The sequence below is a fragment of the Schistocerca cancellata genome, chromosome 10 (assembly GCF_023864275.1).
Source record: "Schistocerca cancellata isolate TAMUIC-IGC-003103 chromosome 10, iqSchCanc2.1, whole genome shotgun sequence".
NCBI classification, from domain to species: domain Eukaryota; kingdom Metazoa; phylum Arthropoda; class Insecta; order Orthoptera; family Acrididae; genus Schistocerca; species Schistocerca cancellata.
Genome location: NC_064635.1, coordinates 226647611 through 226671222, shown reverse-complemented (window position 1 = coordinate 226671222; position 23612 = coordinate 226647611). Strand labels below are relative to the sequence as shown.

General features: G+C 42.7%; 1 protein-coding gene across 1 annotated transcript in view; it reads left to right on the top strand.

Annotated features, from left to right (window-relative positions):
* LOC126106679 (uncharacterized) overlaps positions 1-23612 on the top strand; it is a 99197-nt gene that overhangs the window by 16608 nt on the left and 58977 nt on the right. Inside the window, exon 3 of the mRNA XM_049913047.1 lies at positions 8447-8515. Coding sequence (XP_049769004.1) covers positions 8447-8515 — 69 coding nt within the window. The remainder of the gene's footprint in view (positions 1-8446; positions 8516-23612) is intronic.

Genomic DNA, 23612 nt, shown 5'->3' with positions numbered 1-23612 from the left:
ATTTTCTTCCTCTCTCCATTCTGTTACTGGGTAGTTATAATTAAACTTTCCCTATTTAACACATTATAACACAGAAACTAATTACTGTATGAGGACCAAACATGCTAAGATTAATGTCGAGGACATGGGGAAGAGAAATAATGCAGAATCAATTAAACTGAAACACTTTTAATGTGCTGCTAAGGTGCATGAAACCATTACATACTGTTACCATTACTGCTACAAAAGGGGCTCAATGTGGCACCCGTCAGTGTCCAGAAGAGTCTGAAAGTGCAGGATTGCATTCTCCACAACAGAGTGAAGGTGTTTGAAGGTATGCTGGCTACCTCTCTCGATATGCTGCACTTCAGATCAGCACATGTGTGAATGTTCCCCTGATAAACCCTGACCTTCAGGTAGCCCCACAACCACAGATCACGGGGAGGGAGATCAGGTGATTATGCCGACCGAGCATTTGGAAACGATCGGCTGATAATTCAATAGTTTCCATACATGTTTCGGACCAGCAGGTGTACTTCGAGAGCGATGTGCGGTGGGGCCCCCATCTTGCGTGAAAACTGTTGAGTTCAGTGTGTCTCTCTCCTGCAGGGTGGATATGAAATACTGGCAAAGCACATCACAGTAACACTGGCCAGTCACACTGCACATTTTTGGACCTCGAGTGCCAACCTGTTCAAAAAAGAATGGGCCAATGACGAACATAGCCACGAAGCTACACGTACGGCGACAAATTCACCGTACAGAGGAACATCGTGCAATGTGACTGGAGGTTAAGATCCCCATTCTGTGTATCCACCCCACCCGTAAGAGAAAAATAAGCTTCATCTGTCCATAGGACGGTCCAGGGCCTGTCTTCGTCAATGTCGAATTGACAAGAAAGTGAAGTGCGAAGTCGACACGTCATTATGCGTCCTACAGTGCAAGATGCTGTACGATACGGACCTCATGCAGGTACTATTTGAAAATGTTTCAAAGCACCTTTAGTACAGTGGACTGCTGTGACCCAGGACCGGGAATTGTGCGCAGTGTCGCCTTCCGTAGCAACAGAGATTTCATCGAGCACCTGTGGCGGTTGCCGGCCTCTTCCCAGAGTGACGCCCAGTTCTCTAGTCGATTCAAACTTTGATTCAAACTTCATCGTGCAGGTGGAGAAAGAGGACCCCTCCGTAATCCTTTCAGCCAGCAATAATATCAGAGTGCAGCTGCAGCATTACTGTTCTTTGATAATAGAGTTTCACAAATAATGCCCTGCTCTTTTTGTCCGAGCTCGTGTTGAAACGTCAACAAGTGCACTGCGACTGGTCAGGTGTGTTGGACTGTGAATCGGATGGCCGATAATGACACCGAGTGGCCGTAGGTAGAACTGGACGGTGGCTGTTACGTCGCGTGGAAATCGTGCACCCCGTACTCTGGACATTAATGCTACCGAGTTTTGTACTCATACAGTATTAGTTTCCCTGCTTTTCTTTTTTTCGTCAGTCTTCTGACAGGTTTGATTTGGCCCACCATGAATTCCTATTCTGTGCCAACCTCTTCAACACAGAGTAGCACTTGCAATGTACGTCCTCAATTATTTGCTGGATGTATTCCAGTCTCTGTCTTCCTCTGCAGTTTTGGCCCTCTACAGCTCCCCTAGTGCCAGGGAAGTCATTCCGTCACGTCTTAACACTCTGCCATCCGGCGACACCACAGTGGTGTCGTGCGCGTAGTACTGTGCGGTGGCCGGCGACATCACTTTAGTGTCTTTTGCGTTCTGTTGGTGTTTTGTTTAGGTAACAATAAGTTACACACGTCGACAAGTTTTTTTGTTTTTATAAGTACTTGTGCCCTTTCATCGTGGCAGATGAAAGAGACAATATGATTATTTATGATGAATGCGTGGAGCAAAACTTGGAGGTTGTCAGTACATTGTGTGTGTCTCATCGTGATCCGGTTGACAGACTTTCCAGTCTCGTAAAGCGACACCAACTAATAGGCCTATGTATTTTCGAAATGAAAACGAAGAAACTGCCACGTATGTCCAAAAAAAAAAAAAAAAAAAAAAAAAGCTTAATGTGCAACTCTTGTGGAGTTGTGTTAGATCTTGGAGACTGTTTTGCTGCATATCGTATGAAAGAAAAATACTGAGTACCAAAGTCAATGCAAATAAACGAATATATGAAACAAACAAAATTTGTGTTTATTTACACATGTATATCTTCGAAATTTCATGAAAGTAGGGGAGCAGGGTTGAGAACTTACGAGAACTAACGACGATATTAGTCAAACGTAACAATTTATAATTTCTCGATAATGTCGAGAACGACTGGCGACGAGCCGAGTAATCCGAATTAGCGCTACCAGCGCCGAGCGAATAAATTGGTACGAGATGTGCAGATGGCAAAGTGTTAACAGATGTCCCTTCTCCTTATCAGTGTTTTATACATATTCCTTTCCTCTGCGATTCTATACAGAACCTCCTCTTTCCTTATGTTATCGTACCACCTAATTTTCAACATTTGTCTGTAGAATCACATCTCAAATGCTTCAATTCTCGTTCATTCCAGTTTTCCCGCTGTCCATCTTTCACTACCATACGATGCTGCACTCCAAATGCACATTCTCAGAAATTTCTTCCTCAAATTAAGCCCTATGTTTGATTCTAGTAGATTTCTCTTGGCCAGGAATGCCCTTTTTGCCAGTGCTAGTCTGCTTTTGATGTCCTCCTTGCTCCATCCATCATTGGTTATTTTATTGCCCAGGCAGCAGAATTCCTTAACTTCGTCTACTTCGTGGCCATCAATCCAGATGTTAAGTTTCTCGCTGTTCTCACTTCTGTTACTTCTCATTACTCTCGTCTTTCTTCGATTTGCTCTCAATCCGTATTCTCCTCATTATATTGTTCATTCCATTTAGCAGCTAATATTATTCTTCTTCACTTTCACTCAGGATAGCAATTTCATCAGCAAATTGTATCATTAATATCATTTCACCATGAATTTTAAGTCCACTCCTAAACTGTTCTTTTATTTCCACCATTGCTTCTTCAATGTCCAGATTGAACAGTAGGGGCAAAAGACTACATCCCTGTTTCACAGCCTTTTTACTCTGAGCACTTCGTTCTTGGTCGTCATCTCTTATAATTCTCTCTTGGCTGTTGTACATATTGTATATTACCCATCTCTCCCTATAACTTACCCCAATTTTTCTCAGAATTTCAAACACCTTGCACCGTATTACATTTTCGAGCGCTTTTTCCAGGTCGAAAAATCCTATGAAGGTGTCTTGATTTTTCTTTAGTCTTGCTTCCATTACCAGTCGTCGGAATTGCCTCTCTCGTGCCTTTACGTTATCTAAAGCCAAACTGATCATCATGTAGCACATCCTCAATTTCCTTTTCCATTCTTCAATTGTCAGCAACTTGGATGCATGAGCTGTCAAGCTGATTGTGGGATAATTCTTGCACTTGTCAGCTCTTGCAATCTTCGTAATTGTGTGGATGATAAAGACTGCTGGCTCTTACAGTACCACTTCATAACATGTAATACAGACTGTGACATAAATCTAAATACTGAGTGCTTTGACAGTCATTTCCCAATAATAATGTTCCCATTATTTACCAATAAAATGGCGTAAGAGGTCGGCTTGGTGAAGCAAGGCTGTATTTTAATTGTTTGGAAGAACATTGATCATAGGTCTTCCAAAGCTCTTTTAAATTCTGATTCTAATTCTGGATCTAAAAGAGCTTTGAAAGACCTAAATTCTGATTCTAATACTGGATCCCCCCCATGAACCATGGACCTTGCCATTGGTGGGGAGGCTTGCGTGCAAATGGCTGTACCATAGGTGCAACCACAATGGAGGGGTATCTGTTGAGAGGCCAGAAAAACGTGTGGTTCCTGAAGAGGGGCAGCAGCCTTTTCAGTAGTTGCAGGGGCAACAGTCTGGATGATTGACTGATCTGGCCTTGTAACATTAACCAAAACGGCCTTGCTGTGCTGGTACTGCAAACGGCTGAAAGCAAGGGGAAACTACAGCCGTAATTTTTCCGAGGGCATGCAGCTTTACTGTATGATTAAATGATGATGGCGTCCTCTTGGGTAAAATATTCCGGAGGTAAAATAGTTCCCCATGCGGATCTCCGGGCGGGGACTACTCAAGAGGATGTTGTTATCAGGAGAAAGAAAACTGGCGTTCTACGGATCGGAGCGTGGAATGTCAGATCCCTTAATTGGGCAGGTAGGTTAGAAAATTTAAAAAGGGAAATGGATCGGTTAAAGTTAGATATAGCGGGAATTAGTGAAGCTCAGTGGCAGGAGGAGCAACACTTTTGGTCAGGTGAATACAGGGTTATAAATACAAAATCAAATAGGGGTAATGCAGGAGTAGGTTTAATAATGAATAAAAAAAATAGGAGTGCGGGTAAGCTACTACAAACAGCATAGTGAACGCATTATTGTGGCCAAGATAGACACAAAGCCCATGCCTACTACAGTAGTACAAGTTTATATGCCAACTAGCTCTGCAGATGATGAAGAAATTGATGAAATGTATGATGAGATAAAAGAAATTATTCAGGTAGTGAAGGGAGACGAAAATTTAATAGTCATAGATGACTGGAATTCGAGAGTAGGAAAAGGGAGAGAAGGAAGCATAGTAGGTGAATATGGATTGGGGGGAAGAAATGAAAGAGGAAGCCGTCTGGTAGAATTTTGCACAGAGCATAACTTAATCATAGCTAACACTTGGTTCAAGAATCATAAAAGAAAGTTGTATACATGGAAGAATCCTGGAGATACTAAAAGGTATCAGATAGATTATCTAATGGTAAGACAGAGATTTAGGAACCAGGTTTTAAGTTGTAAGACATTTCCAGGGGCAGATGTGGACTCTGACCACAATCTATTGGTTATGAACTGTAGATGAAAACTGAAGAAACTACAAAAAGGTGCTAATTTAAGGAGATGGGACCTGGATAAACTGACTAAACCAGAGGTTGTATAGAATTTCAGGGAGAGCATAAGGGAACAACTGACAGGAATGGGGGAAAGAAATACAGTAGAAGAAGAATGGGTAGCTCTGAGGGATGAAGTAGTGAAGGCAGCAGACGATCAAGTAGGTAAAAAGACAAGGGCTAATAGAAATCAAAGGGTAACAGAAGAAATATTGAACTTAATTGACGAAAGGAGAAAATACAAAAATGCAGTAAATGAAGCAGGCAAAAAGGAATACAAACGTCTCAAAAATGAGATTGACAGGAAGTGCAAAATGGCTAAGCAGGGATGGCTAGAGGACAAATGTAAGGATGTAGAGGCTTATCTCACTAGGGGTAAGATAGATACTGCCTACAGGAAAATTAAAGAGACCTTTGGAGAGAAGAGAACCACTTGTATGAATATCAAGAAATCAGATGGAAACCCAGTTCTAAGCAAAGAAGGGAAGGCAGAAAGGTGGAAGGAGTATATAGAGGGTTTATACAAGGGCGATGTACTTGAGGACAATATTATGGAAATGGAAGAGTATGTAGATGAAGATGAAATGGGAGATATGATACTGCGTGAAGAGTTTCTCAGAGCACTGAGAGACCTGAGTCGAAACAAGGCTCCAGGAGTAGACAACATTCCATTACAACTACTGACGGCCTTGGGAGAGCCAGTCCTGACAAAACTCTACCATCTGGTGAGCAAGATGTAAAAGACAGGCGAAATACCCTCAGACTTCAAGAAGAATATAATCATTCCCATCCCAAAGAAAGCAGGTGTTGACAGATGTGAAAATTACTGAACTATCAGTTTAATAAGTCACAGCTGCAAAATACTAACACGAATTCTTTACAGACGAATGGAAAAACTGGTAGAAGCGGACCTCAGGGAAGATCAGTTTGGATTCCGTAGAAATGTTGGAACACATGAGGCAATACTAACCTTACAACTTATCTTAGAAAAAAGATTAAGAAAAGGCAAACCTACGTTTCTAGCATTTGTAGACTTAGAGAAAGCTTTTGACAATGTTAATTGGAATACTGTCTTTTAAATTCTGCAGGTGGCAGGAGTAAAATACAGGGAGCCAAAGGCTATTTACAATTTGTACAGGAACCAGATGGCAGTTATAAGAGTCGAGGGGGCATGAAAGGGGAGCAGTGGTTGGGAATGGAGTGAGACAGGGTTGTAGCCTCTCCCCGATGTTATTCAATCTGTATATTGAGCAAGCAGTGAAGGAAACAAAAGAAAAATTCGGAAGGTATTAAAATCCATGGAGAAGAAATAAAAACTTTGAGGTTCGTTGATGACATTGTAATTCTGTCAGAGGCAACAAAGGACTTAAAGTAGTAAAGGAGTTTTTCTTTTTGGGGTAGTTTACACCTATCTCCACGAGTCTTACAGTTCAGTTCCTTCGGTATCTCTGTGACATTCTCACACAGATTAAACAAACCTGTTACCATTTGTGCTGCCCTTCTATGTATATGTTCAGTATCCCCGTTAGTCCTATTTGGTACCAATATTTTAGAACCTGTCACACAAGTGATTTGTAAGCAATCTCCTTTGTAGACTGATTACACTTCCCCAGTATTGTACCAATAAACCGAATTCTACCACCTGCTTTACCCACGACTGAACCTATGCTCAATTTTAACGACTTCAGTGATAACGAGGATTAAATCGGGGAAATTCTCGTAGTCTTTCCTTTGTAAAGGAACATTTGAAAATGGAGTAAAGCATTTCAACTTTTGCTTTTCTACCCTCAGTTTCAGGTCCTGTTTCATTCACTGTGGACTGGACACTAACTTTGGTGTCACTAAGAGCCTTTACATACAACAAGAATTTATTTGGGTTCTGAAAAGATCACTTTACAGTATTCTGCTACGAAAGTCATTGAAGGCGTCACGCATTGCTCTCTTGACAACCAAACGCGTTTCATTCAGCATCCCTCTAGCTGTAGTCCTACACTTTGTTTTACACGTATTATGCTGTAATCTCTGTTTCCTTAGAAATTTCTTTACAGTGACTGTATACCATGGAGATTCCCTACCACTATGAACTGTTCTACTGGATACATATCTGTCCAGTGCATGGTGAACTATTCTTTCAAACTTGAGCCTTAGTTCCTTTACATGCTTCCGCCTTGTGCTGAAAGTTTCAAGTTCTTAATTGAGATATGAAACTACTGACTTTTTATCCTGTTTACTTAACATACATATGTTTGGTAATCATTGTTGCCACAACTGCATCGTGGTCACGGATACCAGTTTTGATGTGGGCGTTCTCAAAGAGGTGAGATCTGTTTGTTGCCATTAGTCACATATATTTTCACCATGAGTGGAGTTCCTAACTACCTTTTCTAGGTAGTTTTCAGGGAAGGCATTTATTAAGGGAGGAGGAGTGGAGAGCAGAAAAGGAGAGGAGTAGAGAAGTAGAAAAGTCTGTTGGACACATTAGCAAAGAGTGGCACATGATGAGGGTGAGAGGACATGAGTTGAGAGGAGGTGATGGGACAGAGGGGCAGAAACTGTTGGGTGGAGGACTTTAGGACTGTAATTACCCTTGGTTGAGACAGTGATGATTTCTGGAGCCCCACTCGACATTGCTGAGTCTGCTCAACATGATACTGTTGCTTTCTGGCCGGAGACAGTGGTCGCGCGCGTGTGTGTGTTTGTGTGTGTGTGTGTGTGTGTGTGTGTGTGTGTGTGTGTGTGTGTGTGTGTGTGTGTGTTTGTTTGTGTGTGTGTGTGTGTGAGGGGTGCTTGCTTGTGTGTGTGTGTGTGTGTGTGTGTGTGTGTGTGTGTGTATTTTTCTTTTCATTTCTGAAGAAGGCTTTGGCAAAAGCTCAATGTATAACAGCCTTTTTGTTGTGCATGTCGGCAACTTGATGTGTCATTGTTACAATTAATAGCAATCTAACCTTTTCATAATATTATTGAAAAATGTACTTAAGATGACTTGTGAAAATGAAACACATACAGATGAAGCAGATCATTGTAAAAGTGTGCAATCAATAAAAAATAAAGTACAGCAATTTCAGATCTGACTTCAATGTATAAATAATACAATAGTGTGCATTACAGGAAACTGGTATAGGGAGACAGAAATCCACATATTGGAATGTTAACTGTTATTGTAGGACTTCTGTAAAGGGTGAGGGATCATGCATTTATATCTAAAAATTATCCCAGTTTAAAGAAAGTGATGAGCTTTACTACAGTTAGTGGTGATGAATAGCTTAAAGTATCAGGCACTGAGCTAAGAGAGATTTGCATTTAGAAAAATATTAATCATTCTTTGAGTATATCAATCCTGGTGGGAGTATTCATACATTTTTATGTGTGTTAACTGAAGTTCTAGACAAAGAGCCAACTCACAAACTAAAATGTTATATACAGAAATGTATAATTGGCAGATTTATCCCCCCCCTCCCCCCCAAAAAAAAAATCATGTGTGTCTGGGGTCTCATTGAGTTTTCTTACTGGCAGATATTAACTGAACACAGCCAGCAACCATGTGAAGAAGATGAACACATCATCATTAAAGAAGAAAATATTGTAAGTATTGCCAGCTATTTTTTCCTGTATTTTATGTGGAGTTTTTAATTAAATAGTGTATATTACACAAATATTTGCTTTTTACATTGCAAAAGTGTTAAAAGAGGAAAAATACGCATTTATGGAGTATAAATATATGAAGATGAAAAAGAAATATTTAACTGGTTTTAAGACTTTTCCTCTTTAGCTGCAGCAGACAAAAACAGTGTTGGCACCCACAGCTTGTAGATGGTTCATGTGGTAGTTGCATAAAATAACATTACTGTCCATCTAATGTAATTCTTAGTCCAGTCATAATATCGTGGGAATGAAGCACACAATTCCTGAAAGATCATATGAGCTCGTAGTGGTACCAGGGCTCCCACATATTTCGAGCTGTTGCTTCTGATGTCATGTATACATTCTGTTCCACACAGATGAGTCCGTACATTATGACCAGCTACTTCATAGCATATTACTCCCCCTTTGGAATGCAGTAAGCAGCAAGCTTGTGTGGCATGGATCCAACAGGTCATTGGTAGGTGTCTAAAGGTACGAACCACCAGATGTCTGCACACAGGTTCTGCAGTTCCATTAATTACTAGCTGTCGGTTTATGAGTGTGAAGATTGCACCCGATAGTGTCCCAGATATGTTCCACCAGATTCCGATTAAATGAAGTTGGTGCCAACACATCAGTGATAGTTCAGTGGCTTGCTCCTCACCATGTCACATGCACAGTTATCCTATTTAAAGATGCCACCCCGATTGACAAAGACATCACACTTGCAAGGATGCAGTTGGTCCATAATGAGGTTCACATCATCCACAGCTGTCTGTGTGCCTTCGATTACTACCGCAAGCCTCGCAGAATCCTTGGCGAATGTTCCCAGTGACAAGATACTGCCCCCACCTGACACCACCATCAATCCGATATAACAAGAAACACGATTCATGTGACCAGCCGACATATGTCCATTGATCCGTGGTCCTCACTTGATGATCCAGAGCCTACTGGAATCACAATTGATGATGTCATTGTGTCACCCTGGGAACATGCAGTGGTCATATGCTACAGATCAACATGCTCAATAGTGTGTGCTGAACAGTATGCTCAAAACCACTTGTGCCCATGGCAACACTGTACTCTTGTCACCTGGTTTTGCCATAGATCACTGGCTATTCTAGAATTAAATTTTTACTCTGCAGCAGAGTGTATGTGCTGATATGAATCTTCCTGGCAGATTAAAACTGTGTGCAGGACCAAGATTCAAACACTGGACCTTTATCTTTCATGAGCAAGTGCTCTACCAATTGAGCTAATCAAGCACGACTGACGACCCAACCTAAAAGCTTTACTTCCACCAGTACAGGCGGAGAAGTGAGGAAGACTCCAAACTACATATTCTACGATGAGGTGTGGATGTCCAACTCCTTGTTGCCATCTCGTGGTTTCACTGTAATTCAGCCACTTTCCATAGGTACTCGTGGCAGCAAGATGTGAACATTCTGCCAGAATCACTATTTCTAAGACACTTATTCCTAAGCATCAGACTATAACAATTTCCTCTTTATCAAAGCTGCTTATGTTAGTGAATTTCCCCAGTTATGGACCGTGTCATGGCTAGAATGACACCTTGTTCCTCTCTGCTAAACTTTGTTTCCTTAACACATACACTACATGCTAGCATCCAATGTTGGGGGGGGGGGGGGGGGGCAGTTGTCATAATGTTTTGGCGTATATGAGTTAGAATCATATTGATTTTGTCATTGAATTTAGCTCTGGCAGTATAATTTGTCTGTTGATTTCATAATTGTTAAATTTTTGCCTTTTTAGTAAGTTATTTCTTTATGACACCAACCTTTCATACTTGGTCATTAATGAGCAACAATAAGTGCTCAACTAATTAAAAGATATACACAGTTACACCTCATAATTTGCAGACTATGGACGTAGAACTAGAAACATTGATTGTATTTCACTATGGCCTTCAAGACAATCCAGTGAAGACACGAGCTACAGTGTGACATCTGTATTTTTGCAACGAGATTGGCATCTGCTCCATATGAATGTCACTGCCCTCTGTAGTGTATTAGTTTCTGAAATAAGAGCAACAAAAAGTAAGTACCAATTTGTGTACTAAATAACACACACAGTTTGGAAGTAACTGTTACATGCACATGAGACCACGCCTCTCTCAGCTATAGGTAATGTTGGCACATATGTAACATAAGTTTTTATGCAAATTTTTATTCCATCATGACATATAGTTACAGCTATGAACATCCATATACAGCCGTATTGTTCGTACCTCTGTGGTATGACTTGACAGCAATTAATTCTTCACAGAGAAACTGTTCCAATTCCTATAGAGGTGCTGGACCATAATAACGGACCTCTAATTGTGCTCCAAGGCAGACCACAGAAGCTGGATACAATGGGTGTTCCAAAACTATTCATTCAAATTAATACTGTAGATAGAGACCATCAAAACCAAAGAAATTTAGCTGTGATATATATGGTCTATGACATTAATTTCTGATGCTGGGGGCTATTTATGCGGAAGGTAGTTTAGCATGCTTATTACAGTAGTGGCATTCACAGAAACTGCTAGGATGCACAACCATTAGCCTGTACGCACACATTATATCATCGGGCCATCGATTGTTGTGTCTGTTAGAAGATTCCTGGCACGTCCACAATGGCACCAGCAGCAAAGGCAATCCCAGCAAAGAGATCTTCATCTGCTCCCACAGCTGTTTCAAACACCTGATGCTTCATATGCTTGCAGAGGAAGAAATCCAGGCACAAGGTCAGGCAACATAGGTGGCCGAGCAGTGGGGCCACCTTGGTCTGTCCATAGATTTCCTAAGATGAATCTCACATGGCCATAACCTTTTTGGTGCTCAGAATTTGTCTTGATTTTTTTTGGTTTTGCTATGGGTTGTGAATGATGTCATCCCATTGACTGGCATTTTATTTCTGGACTTTCATGTGAAACCCAAGTCTCACCACCAGTAACAAAGTATTTCAAAAACACCTTACCATCCTTGTCATACAAAGCAAGGAAAGTCAGTGCAGACCCCGCTCGTAGTTTTTTTGTGGCCGTCTGTGATGGTTCAGGAAACCCACCTGACACACAGACTGCTCTGTATCCAGATCACCATAACAATTGGATAAGGAACTGATCATGAAATTTCAGGAAAGCATAAGCTCATTTCATTAATTGTGAAATGTCTCTTCTGTTGAAATTTTTACTCAGTTCTTGATTTTAGTTTTCTCAGTCACAACTGAAGGTCACCATGAACATGATAAACATTTCCATAAATTTTAGTTATCTGTCAATACATTTTGATCGAACAATTTTTCATTCAGAAACCATATTACAGTATGAACCTCTCATTTATCTGGTTCATTATTTTTCTCACACTTTTAAAAATCAGACAGATAGACAATAAACAAATGTTCCTGGTCATTGTTAGCATCATATTGGCACTGATGATTAAAAAGGTTTGTGACCTGACAGTAGCAGTGGGGGCGAATTGCACAGCTTGTCAGATCGAGACATTTTTTACTTTTGTAATGATTCTCATATATTTTGTGGAGTTGTGGTGATGCAACAGTAGCACTCCTGTATCATAAACAAAGTCTGCAAGCAATGGGCCAGTCTAATTCTGAAGCCAGAGTTCAGTTGTTTCAATGTGTTATCCAGCACAGCAGCACAGTATGATATGAACTGCTCATGATTGAGGCCTTGATTAGCCGTGTTGGTTTCATCAACTGCCATTGGAGCCATGTGTGGGGTGATGAAAATCCACATGTCAGAACATTCGCCTGATTGCTTGCATTGAGACTGACACTGGCTCTCACCACTATGGCCAGTTGCTTGGGGCAAGTTGCTTTTGTAAGGTGTAAGTTGTTTTTAATAATGAAAAATTATGTATTTTTTTCTGATGATTAAGTCTTATCTCAAAGTACTCAGTTTGCAATGCTCTACCATACATATAATATTGATGCCAGTGATTTGGAATCCACTCCTTTCACCACTTGAAAATGTTATATTGTTCTGTATCCTCTTCCAAAGTTTCTTAAATTGATCACGGTCAACTGAGTGGAAATGTGGAATGAAATGACAATACTGAATTACCATTTTGTGTTGCTGTTCTTATGGGTGATGATGATGAGGTCCCATACTCCGAGGAGTGTAGGGGATGATGCGGGAGACCCGCACCGCCTACTAGGCAAGGTCCTAGCGGAGGTGGTTTGCCATTGCCTTCCTCTGACCATAATGGAGATGAATGATGATGATGAAGGCAACACGACACCCAGTCATCTCGAGGCAGGGAAAATACCTGAATCGAACCTGGGACCCCGTGCGCAGGAATTGCGAACTCTACCACGAGACCACGACCTGTGGACCGAATACTGATTTGATGTAGCTCTGTGTGCTAGCCTACCCTTTGCAGGCCTTTTCATCTCTACATTACTACTGCAACCTTCATCCATTTGAACCATCTAACTCTAGTCGAGTCTTGATCTTCCTTAAAAAATTTTACCCCCACACTTCCCTCCTGTTGTAACCCTCACTTCATATATTGAAAATAAATAACTTCAGTAAATTGTCACTCAGTTCATGAATCAAACATCAAAGAGTTTTTCGTGAAATATTAATCTTAGCCACAAATAGAAATTGTCCTGAGATCATTCCCAAGTAGTAGAATAAAGCCTAAACACAACTTAGTTAGGTAACAAGTATTTGATAATCAGAGTTCCCAATAGGCAAGCACTAGTCACACAGTAAACAGTCAGAGCATTGCAGAGTCCAAAGCCACAGGTCAAATGAGGTGGACAGCACTACCGTGTTACTTTGTACTTGTATTGCAACAAAAGTTCATGTGACCAACCTGTGATGGCTTTGTTCCTGATGCAGTGCCCTTGTCAAGTGTTTGCTACATATTCTGTGGTGGGCAGAAGACCCTCTCCACTGAGGATGTAACCTAAGTAAGTGATTGGTGACTGAAAAAATGTGCTTCTTGAAATCTTGCATTAATGTCCTTTCTGTGCAATGACTGCAAAGACCAGGCAAAGATTGCTCGAATGTTCATCCATTGTGCAACCAGTGGCCAAAATATCATCAGTGTGACTGACACAATACAGAATTCTGGCAATAATCTTTGAAGAAACTTCTGGAACATGATGGAGGTGCTACTCACATCAAAGAGCAATGTGTGAAATTGGCATAGTCGAAATGGTGCATTTGAGACTAATATCACCTCTGAATCTTCATCAGGAGGCAACTAAAAATATACACTTTGCAAGATCAGTTTTGGAGGATTGTTTACCTCCTGAAAGTTTAGAAAAAGATTTCATCTGAATGAGGCAAGAGATCAGAATCATTGCCTGCATGATCAGTAATGGTTTGCTTGGCATCTCAAAACCCCCAAGTTTCCTGACCATCACCAATAGTGAAGCCTAATGACTGTAGGAAATGAGTCCTGACAAAATCTGTAATGCCTAATGGAATTGCACTGACTTTGCAAAATCCAGGATTTGCAGTAGGTTTTAAGACAATAAAGGCTGGAAATTTAACTGTTTTCCGCAAAACACTTTCAAAGAGTAGTGCAAGTTGTGTATGAAATTTCTCAATGGCAGCACAAGGAACCTTCCAGCTGAGGAAACGTAGTACTGCATGATGTAATGAAAATCCAAAAGCAGAAAATGGATTGGAGACAGAGTATAGTCTTGGTTGACAGGTCAAACAAAAAAAACAAAAACAAAAAACAAAAAAAAAAAACAAAAAAAAAACAGAAGGGTCACAGAGCTGTTTTGCACTGTTGCCTGCAACAAAATGTTATGTGACACCAACACCACATCACTGGGAATGTTATAAATTTTCATCAGCTAGATTTGCTGCCTGGTGCCTCCTGTGCTGTGGGATAATTACACAGTGTGACCTTTATGTAAAGGTTTATGTAAGCACTTCACAACACTTGTTCTCATAATGTGGACATTCCTACCTGCGATGCAAGAAATAACCATCAGGGCAATTGGGAGACAGTGTATCTTTGCGAACAAAACCTGGTACCAGCCTGGGATTGTGGAGAATGTGTCAGATTGTCCACCACTGCCTAACCTCTTTACCATCTTACAATCTGATATTAGAACTCACTGCATTACATTACTATGCCTCAGGGCCACATACAAAATGTCAAACCCTGCATAAAACATTTGTTGTGACACTTGCGCGATTTCAAATGCACGAGAAGTTTGTGGCACTTTGGCTAGAGAGTGGTAAGATTGTTGTAAGGCTCGTATGTGAACCTCTTTATCCGAGGCTAAGTGGCTCACTAAGTCACAAATTAAACTATCTGTTTATGATTTACCATATTCAGGTGTGAAGTTGCATTTTCAATTCAGTCCCTAAAATTTCCCAATCCAAGCTGTGTAACACACAATGTTGGACTTGTGATGTTGTAAGAATTCTAGCCTTGCCACCACCACATGTATTTTCTTGGAAAAATGCTCAGACAATAAAGAGAATATGTCAGACTATGGTAACACTAAAGGATCAGACAATGGGGCTAACTTTTCAGCCAAGGAATATGATTGAGGATTCGCAGGCAGCAGAGAGACCTGTCTGTGATGTGGACATTTAATGTCGCTTACCTCGAAAAGCACCACAAAGCTTTTTTGAGGTATTTACCATTATTGTTGAACCTTGTTAAATGACTGAAATGTGAGTATGGCTGGGACCATCTGTGACTACTGCAGCTGCTGTTGTCGTTCATTTAAGTGCTGCTGCTGTTCCTGTCAACAAAATAAGTGCTCGGTCAACTTGTGGTGATGTTGTTGTCGTTAGTTTAGCTGTTGCTGCCAAAGTTCAAGAAATGTGGCATCCATTTAGCACTTGTTGAAACAAAACTGTGATCACCTTGTCATCAGTGTTGTAAGGCTCACATCAAGCAACAACGTTTATTGAATATAAATAACTTAGATAACGATGACGTAAATTGTCAGTTGGTTTGTGAACCAGATGGTAATAATTCTTGGTAAAATATTCATCTGAATCACACACAGAAATTATTCTTAGATCATACCAGAGAAGTAGAATAAAGTCAGTTGTATAACATGTGTTTCGTAGTAAAAGTTCCAGTAGGCGGACCACAAGTTCCTGATTTATCACACTGAATACACAGTAAACAGTTGGAACATTGCACAGGCAGAGGGGAGTTGGAATACAGCAAATGAGGCAAGAATACAGTATTGGCATTTTTCCTGTTGCAATTGCCCTCACCAGATGTGTGAGATCTGAACTTCGGGGGCATTACTAAACATCGTTTACCAAACTCATAATTTCGTGATGCTTCAAGATGTGCCCTATGAGCCATTCCTTAGTTTCGCCAAGTTGTGTCACAAAAATTCTTTTTTCCCCTCAGTTCAATTCAGTACCACCTCAGTAGTTATTTGATCTGCCCACCTAATCTTCAGCATTCTTTTGAAGCACCACATTGCATAAACTTCTATTCCCTTCTAGTCTGAACAGCTAGACGTCCATGGGTGACTTCTGTATAATGCTAAATTCATGGCTGATACTTTTGGAAAACATTTCTTAACACTTTTGGACAATGTAAAGTAATTGGATGGATAAAAAAATGTACTCAAGATTTGGCAGCAGGAGAACACGCAGCAAGTCTCCCCTAACCCGGTGATATAGATGACTTTTCCAAACTCTTCCTCTTTTACTAAACCTCTCCATTCCTTTTTTTAAAAATTCTTTATTTATGTGTGTCTTCTTCTGCCGCCGTTTGGCAAGTAGATTTTTTTATCTATACAATTACTTTTTGACTCTTTAATTTATACACGATATAACAAATTCCTCTTTTTCAGAAGCACTTCTTTTCTTGCTATGGCCAGGCTGCAGTTCTCTATACTTCAGCCATGTACGGTTATTTTGCTGCCAGAATAAAAAGAAACACATATACTCTTTTCAGTGTCCCATTACGCTCAGCATCAGATGGTTTATAAGGGATGATCAAAATGTTTTTGTCCTAAAACCATTACACTGTCCAGAACCAGTATTCCAATTGGGCAAAATCATTGTGGGCACTGAGGCAATCATCCAACCAACGCACCAGCTTGTAGATACCCATGCTGGACATCATTGTGTGGCAGAAATTGTTGATCCTTCACGGCCTCTTTTAAGTGACTGAAGGCATGATAATCACATGGGGAAAGATCAGGACTATCGGGCTGGTGCTCGTGTGTCTCCCATTTGAGTTGACGTAACTTCCGTCTTAAGATATTTGTGATCTGAGCACACGCATTATCATGAAGCAGCAGCACCAGCTGTCATACCATTCCACAATAGTGCTTTTTGACAGATATGCTGTCCCATACACATTCTCCATTCTCCGGTTCTCTGGTGTTTGTTCTTTGACAGCTAAGAAAAGAATTACAGCAACTTGGTCCTGTTTGGACACATTTGGTAAGAACACTGTCATATTTAATGTTTCCACATTTACCACACACGTCAGAAGGACACAAATGCCACACTAATTCCTTGCCTGTATGTCAGTGCTTGTATATCCTCATTAGAGTCACACTTTGTTGCACATATGTTGCAGCAACACCCTCAGATGGAAACTTTTTGAGCACCCTTTATAATTTGAATACATCCCACCCTTTATAATTCAAATACATCCCATTGTCCTTGATTTCCTTTGGTTCATGTTCATCTTATAACCTCTTTTTGAGACATTGCATCTGAGATATTATTAAACCTTGTTCCGATATTATGGTTGACAACCTTTCAGTCCTCCTCAAGGTAAGGTGCTCGCAAAATTAAAGTGCCGTACATTGTGGAGTAAATACAGGCATGTCGGAGATAATACTGTCGGTAATGGGTTTCAGTCATAGATAAAATTTTATGCCTCTAAGAACGAGACAAAGCAAGTGCGGTGTCTAAAACGATTGACATTTATGCCAATAGTGAGTAATGTAGATGCACCTACTTATTGGTTGGCCAAGTATTTAACCTCGTTGTTGAGACCTTTTGTAGGTAAATGTGAACATCAGCAGATTTTATTAGATTAAAAAGCTTCTTTTTTGTGATGGTATGGGAACAGGATACGATTATCGGTTGAATGCAACAACTATCCCCATTAAATTCCACATAGAGATATATTTCACAGTAAGTCATATATGTGTACACAGCTTCTGATACAGAACAGAACTAAAAACTAACATGGTGGCTCGGCAGAGCAATCAGAGTCCAAAGATAATGTTAATTGTGGTCGATATGACCTATCAATGCCACACAGATCAACCCCTCCCCTCTGCAGTATGGAGTACTACCAGAGAGGCTTGAGTGGAGGTCATGTTGGCGTCGGTAGTAGTCATGTGAGTCGGCAGGCGCACAACCGGGATTTCCATCTCGGTTGAGCCGGAGTGACTGGCGGCAGGTCCACCTTGTGGTCGGTTAACCAACGGGCGCAGACGATGCATCGACCGGCCCGAGAACAGGCATGCGGAACGGCCTGCGGCGTGGTGTAGATGTGTCCACCCCCTATGCAGATTGAGCCATCTGAAGAGATGAATGCGCAGATTTCTGACGGCTCGCACTCATGGGGGAGGGACAGGCTATGCACCACACTGACATTTAACTGCCCGTTTGATGGCAAGGCCACGGTGTCTGTTAGGAGCACAAGCACGCAGTCTCGATGGTGATGATCGACACATTGTCCATGCAGTGTGGTGGCATGTTGCAGCACAGGTTGAATGTGGAAGAGTGAGTCTCCGCTGACGGTGAAGTTTTGGTGAAACCCACACGGGGTGGATGGCGACATGCCTGGAAAACCTGCGGATGGTGACGACGAATCATGGGTTGGAGAAAACAGTGCCATGGGATGAGACAAAGCATTTTCAGGCTCCGCGGTGGAAAAGTCATCAGGATGGCCCGACTGAGACGGCAGAGGGGTGTTGGAGTCCACGAAAGCAGGTTTGAGCCTGTGCAATGAAACAGTTTGAGGACGATGTTTAATTATAATGTCGAACGTTGCCTCATCCCACCAGAGTACTTTAAAGGTGCTGAGGTAGGGTGATTGCAGGGGTTGTCTAATGGAATCATCCCTGAGCATTATGTGGGAGCAAGTGTTGAGTGCGGTTGGCATGTAAGTGTCTGGCGGCCAATGGCTGATAGGCGGGTGTAGCCGTGCATGTTTGAAGTGAGTGCACATGCGACTAATGAAATTTGGGGAGGGGGGAAAATCCTCGGGTGCTTGAGGCAAGATAAGTCCCCTGGTAGGACTGGGTTCTCCCTGCAAACGAATTCAGAGATGGTTCCCTGTAAGTCTGGTTTAAAGGTCGAACAGAGACCGAGTAACACCCATGGCAGTGCCTCAGACCAGAGGCAGTCATGGCACCTGAGGGCAGTTTTGAGGGTGCGGTGCCACCGTTCAACTAACCCGTTGCTTTGCGGGTGGTAGGCTGTTGTATTAATTTTTTTAATGCTGCAGATGTTACATAAAATGGTGAACAGGGCAGACTCAAACTGCCGACCGTGGTTGACGGTGATGGTGGTCGGGCAGCCGAACCTAGCAATCCGTGAGGAGACAAAACCCTCGGCCACGGTTTCAGCGGTGATGTTGGGTAATGGAACAGCTTCCACCCCATGAGACATGCGGTCAGTTGTGGAGAGAATATATCTGTGGCCCTCCAACGGTGGTAGTGGACCTGTAAGGTCAATATGTACATGACGAAATCGTCCTTGTGGAATGTTGAACTTGGCTAGTGGAGGGGTGGTGTGGCGGCCGATTCTGTTGCATAGACAGGAGACACAGCTACGTGCTCAGGTCTGACAGACCAGTTCAATATTTTTCCAAATGAAATGCTCAGATCCGAGCCACGTAGTGGTGCAGACGCCAGGGTGAGCGAGGTTACGCAAGGCATCGAAGACTTGCTGGCGCAATGTGGGCGGGAGCAACAGCCGCAGAGTGCCGGTAGAAGAATCCCACCACACCTCGTCCAAAACTCTGGGGAACTTGGCTTTGGTAAACACAAGAGATGTTTGAGGATCCGTGAGGAGAGCTTGAGATTCCTTGACGGAGGCCTGGAGAGCACAGCCAGGTTGGATAAGTCGATGATGTGTGAGACAGTATTGATCCGTGAGATAAAATCAGAGGGGATGTTTTCTGTGCCTTTGATGTAGTGGATGTCTGCTGTGAATTGAGAGACTAAATCAAAGTGGTGGAAACGCCGAGTGGCTTGGTCCTCGGGACGGTTGCAGAAAACATCTGCCAGTGTTTGTGATCGGTGAGGATGAAGAAAAAGCGGCCCTAAATGTCGGGGCGAAAGTGTTTGACGGCTTCATAGACCGCCAGAAGTTCCCTATCAAAAGCGGAATATTTCTTCTGCGCTGTTGACAGTTTTCTAGAGAAGAAATGAAGGGGAGAAACTGTGTCGCCCTTGCGTTGCTGTAGTACTGCCCCCACTGCGATGTCGCTGGTGTCCGTAGTGATGAACAACTCGGCCAACGGGTCAGGATGGGCAAGTGTCGTGGCATGAGGTAAGGAGGTTTTTAGAGCCTTTAAGGCCTAAAGTCTGTTTGCCCAACAACAAGTCTGTCAGCGGGGCCTGCATGGTGGCAGCAGAAGGCAGATGCCGATGGTAGTAATTTATTGTACCCAAGAAACGTCAGAGTTCTTTGTAAGTAGCCGGAGGCGGCAGTGACTTGATGGCCTGCATGTGGGATTTGGGAGGCTGTATTCCGTCTGTGGAGATGGTGTAACCCAAAAATGTGACAGAGGACTGGTGCAATTGGAATTTGTTCTTGTTGACCTCGACGTCGTTGGAGTTCAAGCTCTGGAGAACCTTGTATAAATGATTTTCGTGTTCCTCTGCTGAGTTGCTGAAAATAAGTGTCATCCAGATATGCAAAGCAAAACTCAAACTGTTATAAGATTGAGTCGATGAAATGTTGCCATGTTTGTGCCACATTTTTCAGGCCGAACGGTATGAATTTGTATTGGAACAAACCGAGCAGCATGACGATAGCTGTCAATGGAATGTCTTCAGACGCTACAGGAATCTGGTGATATGCACTTTTACAGTCAATCACACTGAAGATTGTGGCACCTGATAACATACGAGTGAAATTGTTTATGTTCAGCATGGGGTAATTTCCCATGACGGTACGAGTGTTTAAGCATCTGTGATCACCACACATTCGAAAAGAACCGTCGTGTTTGGGGACGAATGGGTGAAGACCAGTTGCTGTCCAACAGTTGTAGAATACCTGCCTGCAAAAGTTCGTTAATTTGCTGCTGGGCCGCGTGCAATTTAATGGGGTTGAGGCATCTAACCCTGCGCGTAATAGGAGGGCTGGCAGTGATAATTATCTTGTGTGTCATTCCGTCAGTGACGGAAGAAACTGAGAACTCCACACAAAACTGAGCAACATCCTGACGTGAAGTTTTTGGACGATTGGGCCACAATGAGGCGTAACCATTAGCGTGGATGGGAAAATTCAGCACAAAAGTCATATGTCTATTACGTGAGCATGGTGTGCGCTTGTTTGGAGAGGTCGGATGCGTGTGCGGCACGGAGCGGGTGAGGATGCACAGCGACTGTCTGTTGTCAGTCTTGCCTCGGGTAACTGGTGCGGGCGAGAGAGGTGTTGGGGTCGTGCAGGGAACAGCAGTGACCGCCGAGTCACATGGTTGGCGCGCGAGAGAAGGGGAATGTTTATCAACACGTGGGGTGGCTGAGCAGTTCTCTTAGGTTGTTCGCAGATGATGCTGTAATTTACCATCTAGTAAGGTCATCCGAAGACCAGTATCAGTTGAAAGCGATTTAGAAAAGATTGCTGTATGGTGTGGCAGGTGGCAGTTGACACTAAATAACGAAAAGTTTGAGGTGATCCACACGAGTTCCAAAAGAAATCCGTTGGAATTCGATTACTTGATAAATAGTACAATTCTCAAGGCTGTCAATTCAACTAAGTACCTGGGTGAAAATTACGAACAACTTCAGTTGGAAAGACCACATAGATAATATTGTGGGGAAGGTGAGCCAAAGGTTGCGTTTCATTGGCAGGACACTTAGAAGATGCAAAGAGACAGCTTACACTACACTCGTTCGTCCTCTGTTAGAATATTGCTGCGCGGTGTGGGATCCTTACCAGGTGGGATTGACGGAGGACATCGAAGGGGTACAAAAAAGGGCAGCTCATTTTGTATTATCACGTAATAGGGGAGAGAGTGTGGCAGATGTGATATGCGAGTTGGGATGGAAGCCATTAAAGCAAAGACGTTTTTCGTCGCTGCGAGATCTATTTACGAAATTTTAATCACCAACTTTCTCTTCTGAATGCGAAAATGTTTTGTTGAGCCCAACATACATAGGTAGGAATGATCATGAAAATAAAATAAGAGAAATCAGAGCTCGAACAGAAAGGTTTAGGTGTTCGTTTTTCCCGTGCGCTGTTTGGGAGTGGAATGGTAGGGAGATAGTATGGTTGTGGTTCGATGAACCCTCTGCCAAGCACTTAAATGTGAATTGCAGAGTAATCATGTAGATGTAGATGTAGATGCCTGCACAGTGGGCGTGCTCGTATAGCACGCATGACTGTCTTTAGAAACACTGTTTGAAACACATGGCACTGAATGTAGCGAGCGCGTCGGGGGTGCGGTGTCTACCGGACGCGAACCGTCACACGCAATTAATGTTTTAGGTATAACCTGCTGAGTGTCCGAGCTGGTGTCTGCTGGAGAAACAAGGTTATGTGGTGGCACTGTATACTGCAGTTTCAGCAGTGAGGTACGAGCTGTGACGAGCTCGTTGTAAGTGTGTGCTATTCATTGTTTCAGCTCATCGTTTTCCTGGCGAGTTTTGCCACCAAGTCATATTCCGACAACAGATTAGTGACGCAGGTCACAGTGTTGCCTGCGAGGGCAGAGCACTCGTGTACTAACTCACATGTTGCAAGAGAAACAGAACGTGGAAAATAAGTGCGGGCGCACAGTATTTGAATGTTAGTGGGATGGTGTAGCACTGAGTCCTGAACCATGTTAGGAGAGAGTTTGTAATGGGACAAAATCTAGTACTTTCTGCCGCAGAAGTCAAACACGCGCCAGAACAAATGGACGTGGTCAGCCCATAGAGGGCTCTGCCTCAGCGGCGGCTATTCCGTGCAGCGGCTCTCGCACAGTGAGGGCACCACTGCTGCGCCACGTGCAGAGAGCGGCCAATAGCCGCTCCCTCCGGTTTCGTATATAGGGATCCGCTCAGCCCTATTCCAGTCAGTCTGGTACTCGTTCTGGATTTCGTTTCTATCTCGGCGGTACTGCGTTCTGGTCGTTGCTCGTTGTTGACATTTGCCTGGCTCTGGTTCCGAGTGGATTTACGTTTGGCGTTTGGTGTTGTGGTTTCCACAAGCCTCCGTTGTTTATCTCTTCCTTGTTGTGTCGCTCATAGTCGGTCGTGGACGATTGTTGTCAGTTGTTGTTGGTCTGTCGTCCGACTCGTCCTGTGTTTACCCAGTGGTGCGTGCTCCACCGCCAGCGGCTTCCCCGCCTGGCGGTTCCGCTCCACAGCCCAGGGCGTTCCCGCAGTTGGTTCTGGTTACTATACAAAAAATCCATACCGAGAATTGGTTCATCAATGTCGGCAATGTAGAAAGTCCACGGAAAACACAGAGAAGGAGATAGGTGCACCGTAACTTTGACAGAGCCTGAGGTTCGTAATGTTGATTTCTTGACAGCTCGCAGAAGTGACCTCATCGGTGAAAAGACGGGGGGAGCCATCGACGTAGGTATGATACACATCAGCACCAGTGTTGACTAGGAAAACGAGCCGTAACGAAATATCGGTAACTTGTATGACCAAAGTTTAAGTTCTTCTTAAGTGAGCATGGAGAATTGTGTGCACTAAAATGTTCTTGATTATTTTGCCAATGAGGCAAAACCGGAACAGGTCACAGTTGATAGTGGCCAGGTGCATTTTGCAATAATGGCGGTGCTGCACACTGCACGACAGTAAACTGTTGTTGCGATCTGTTGGGAGTCAAAGTATGTGTGCGAACGTAGATCACTTTGAGCATTATACGATCGATCTGTAAGTA